Raw genomic sequence first — 4,422 nt, 5'->3', positions numbered from 1 at the left:
TGGCCATGAGGGGACCCTGCCTGTGACTGTGGGACTCCTGAGTGCCTTTTACTGTCATTGGACTCACTGACACTGGTTTCTCTTCTCCCAGTCCTACTGGATTCTGACCTGGTGGCTTGTCCATGCCCAGACTGCGTATGTCTAGTGGTGTCTCCTGCCTGTCTGTGAGTAGTTCTCTGTCTTCCTTCCCGGGTGGATCTCGACTCTCCATGTTGAGATCCAGCATGGCCATGAGGGGACCCTGTCTGTGTCTGTGGGACTCCTGAAAGCCTTCCCCTGTCACTGGACTCACTGCTGCTAGATCCCGTTTTTCGGGTCCTACTGGATTCTGTCCTGGTGGCCTGTCCATGGCCAGAACGGGCATGTCTTTTGTTGTCTCCTGCCTGTCTCTGAGTAGATCTTTCATTTTTACCTGTGGGAATTCCTCCTGATTTTTCATGGTCATTTTCATAATGCTCCCAGGTAGTTGCTGAATATGTCTCCCATTTATCTGTCTGGGCTTGACTGTCATTTTTGTGGTTATGTTTCGTGTCCTGTGGTGTAGAAGTTCTTCTTTCCTGACTTGATCCTTGCCTTTGTTGCCTATGTCCATGAATGCTGTCGTGATCTTCAGTCTCTTTTGCTGTTATACTGTGTCTCTTGCTTCTCTCATTATCCCTTTGAGTAGTTTTCTTTGGGCCTGTTTCTCTTATCTGAGTGTGGGCTGAATCTGATATGGGTCTTCCATGTTTTGGACCCTCTTTTCCTGAACTAGTGTGAGAGCTTTCTTTTCCCCTTACCCTAGATTCATGTTGTTCATGTCCAGAAGATTCCCCTGAGCTAAACCCATGTTGATCATAAGTAGAAGACTGATTTGTGCTATCATGTTGATCAGGGTTAGAGGACTTTCCTGAGCAGGATCCTTGGCCAAAATTGGAGGATTGCACTGAAGTGGAACAATGTTGACCACAGCTAGACTGATCTGATCTAGACTTATGTTGTCCAAAGCCCGAAGAATGACCTGAGCCAGTCCCAAAGCTAGGGGACTGATGTGAGCTAGATCCATGTCCAGAGCCCAAGGATTGACCTGTCCCAGACCCATGTTGTCCAGAGCTAGAAAATGGACCTGCACCAGACCCTTGTTGTTCAAAGGCAGAGGACTGACTTGAGCCAGACCCATGTTGACCAAAGCCAGAGGATTGGCCTGAGCCAGACCCATGCTGTCCAAAACTAGAGGAATGACCTGAGCCAGACCCATATTGGCCAAAGCCAGAAGACTGACCTGAGCTGGATCCGTGTTGTCCATAGCCAGAGGTCTGACCTGAACCAGACCCATGCTGGCCAAAGCCAGAGGACTGTCTTGAGCTAGACCCATGTTGTCCAAAACTAGAGGACTGACCTGAGCCAGACCCATGTTGTCTAAAGCCAGAGGACTGGCTTGAGCCAGAGCCATGTTGTCCACAACCAGAGGACTGTCCTGAGCCAGAGCCATGTTGTCCAAAACTAGAGGACTGACCTGAGCCAGACCCATATTGTTCAAAACCAGAGGACTGACCTGAGCCAGACTCATGTTGTCCAAAGCCAGAGGACTGGCTTGAGCCAGACCCGTGCTGGCCAAAGCCAGAGGACTGGCCTGAACCAGAGCCATGTTGTCCAAAACCAGAGGACTGACCTGAGCCAGACCCATATTGTTCAAAACCAGAGGACTGACCTGAGCCAGACTCATGTTGTCCAAAGCCAGAGGATTGGCTTGAGCCAGACCCATGTTGGCCAAAACCAGAGGATTGACCTGAGCCAAACCCATGTTGGCCAAAACCAGAGGATTGACCTGAGCCAGACCCATGTTGGCCAAAGCTGGAGGACTGACTTGATCCAGACCCATACTGACCAAAGCCAGAGGACTGACCTGAGCTGGATCCATGCTGGCCAAAGCCAGAGGGTGGTCCTGAACTAGACCCATGCTGACCAAAGCCAGAGGATTGTCCTGAGCTTGACCCATGTTGTCCAAAACCAGAGGATTGACCTGATCCTGACCCATGTTGTCCAAAGCCAGAGGTCTGACATGAGCCAGACCCGTGTTGTCCAAAGCCAGAGGACTGGCATGAGCCAGAGCCATGTCCAAAGCCAGAGGACTGACATGAGCCAGATCCATGTTGTCCACATTTAGAAAATTCCTTTGAACCAGACCCTTTTTGATGAGAGTTTGAAAAGTGTCCACAAGAACCAGATCCATGTTGACCATAACTAGAAGACTGACTTGTTCCAGACCCATATTGTTCACAGCAAGAGGACTGACTTGAACCTGTTCTCTGTTGTCTTCCACAGTTCTGTGTCTGACCACATGCTCTAGATCTGTATCCTCTTTGACTAGAAGACTGACTACAGAAGCTAGGCTCATGTTGACCACATCCAGAGGACTGACCTCCCGAGATACATCCACGATCTTGTCTTCCACTACTTCCTGATTGATAACCTGACTGAGTGCAGCTAGATTGATTTCCTTGCCCTCCAAATCTACCTTCCTGACAGGAACTAGAAGTATTTTGTGGACTTCCACACCCACCCGAATTGCTGGAACCACATCCATAGCTTTGTCTTCCACTGTCTTCTGAACCTTTAGAGCTAGACCCAAGCTTTTGTCCTCCACTATTTCTTGACTGAGTAGAGTTTGATTCATGCCCACCAGCATCCAGTCTATGTGACAGACCACCATGACTTTTCCTCCTCTCACTCTTTGACCCAGATCCAGATTCTGATTCATATTCCTTCCCAGATTCCCTGGTGGGGCTAACATGTGACTTGTTTCTTCTATCCCCCAGCTCTCCAGAGCTGGAACCATGTCTGTCTTTGTCACTATTCCACGAGTGACCAGACCCACGGTGTCTTTTCTCAGATTTCTCTTGGTTCTCTGAGCTAGATAAACCACCTTGCCTTCCCAGCCTCCTGGAATTTGACCCATGTCTGTGTTTCACACTTCGCCTCAAGCCCTCAGAACCATAACCATACTCCTCTCCCTCCCTCCAATTTGAATGCCTGTAACCTGATTTCTGTCCTGGTGCGTCTTCTTCATCCTCTTCTGTTTCACTTTCTTCCTTATGGTGTCGGTGACCACGCCTATGCTTCTTTGACCCTGAAGCTTTGCAGTATTCTTTGCTGAGAACCTTGTTGCAGGCCATAGCCAGCTTGAATACCATCAGAAGAAACTCAGTAAAGTCCAGTCTTCGGTCATGATCTCGATCTAGCATGTGCATGATGACATCCACTGTGTCTGGATCATCTGGGTTCTGTATACAAGTGACATACCAAAGGAGCTGGTCAGCTTAGCCCACATAGTCAGCTAAAATATTCAAGTAGAAAAAAATAAAATAAAATATTCAAACAGAGCTGTGGAATTGTGGATGTTTGACAATAGGTATTTTTAATCCAGTCAAGGGTTACTTTAAGCTAAAGCAGCCTAATAATTATGATTCAGCAGGTGAGAAGAGGTAATAGAAAAGAACTATTGGGTTCTCCAACAGAATACAATTTAAGGACCTAAGGTAGGGGACTAGGTACTCAGGTATATACAAGAAGCAATTGAATAAATCAAGTTTAGTACCTGGTATATTTTAGTTTTTCATAAATTTTAAATATTACATGCTAATATATTCTTTGTTAGAATCTATAATTTTAAAGTTATTAGCTGATTCCTTCCCAAGTAAATGGGAAAAAAATGCTTTTTTTTTGTTTATAATTTTTAGTAATTCTGGCTACTTAGTCAGATCTCCTTGTAGACATTTCCCTCTTTATACTTTTTCTTCTTTTAACTCATATTTTAGCACAAATTTATTTTCTGTTATTTTTCATAAGGGGAGACCTGGGAGCATGAAAAAGTCTGAAGGTCTATATGGTGGGGGTAAACAGGAAAATGAGGGAAAAAATCACCGTTATAAAAATAAATTCTGCTCCAACAGACTCTCTGATGTGCCCAAGAAGTACCACTCATAGTTTGCCCAAAGACTACTGAGACTGTGCAATTTTTAGCTACTCTTTGGTCACATAACAGAGAATGGATAGGACCCTAGCAATCTTGGTAGATGGTTCTCACCTTCAGAATTGGACGGAACTCTTTCTCTAGAAGTTCCTTTAGCTCATCCTTGCTGAGTGTGCCACACTCCCCATCTTGGTTGGTATATTTGTAGAAAACATCAATGACTGTGACAACACTTCTTAAGAGGTCGGTCATCTTTTTGTAAGTTTAAGTGTACCTGAAGATAAAAGAAACAAAAGACCCTATTATTCATTTTGTTTTTTAAAAAATTTATAAGTAATTCTAACTTTAATAATAATCATTCTAGTTTTTCAAGTCTCTTACACTTGACAAATACAACAAATAAGGAAGGGTTGAGGATCTGTCAACACAGTAATAACTAACTTTGTTAACTTTGAGTTACTTTGCTAAGA

The 4,422-nt window shown here is 45.0% G+C and overlaps 1 protein-coding gene across 1 annotated transcript in view; it reads right to left on the bottom strand.

Annotated features, from left to right (window-relative positions):
• Positions 1–4,204, bottom strand: part of LOC125913328 (filaggrin-2-like) — a 68,811-nt gene extending 64,607 nt beyond the window's left edge. Inside the window, exons 1-2 of the mRNA XM_049618403.1 lie at positions 4,067–4,204; positions 293–3,263 (exon numbers count right to left, since the gene is read on the bottom strand). Coding sequence (XP_049474360.1) covers positions 293–3,263; positions 4,067–4,204 — 3,109 coding nt within the window. The remainder of the gene's footprint in view (positions 1–292; positions 3,264–4,066) is intronic.
• Between the last annotated feature and the right edge of the window lie 218 nt (positions 4,205–4,422).

Source organism: Panthera uncia (assembly GCF_023721935.1).
Source record: "Panthera uncia isolate 11264 chromosome C1 unlocalized genomic scaffold, Puncia_PCG_1.0 HiC_scaffold_4, whole genome shotgun sequence".
NCBI lineage: Eukaryota > Metazoa > Chordata > Mammalia > Carnivora > Felidae > Panthera > Panthera uncia.
Note: the sequence above shows the minus strand (reverse complement) of the source record. Positions and strands in the feature narration are given on the sequence as shown.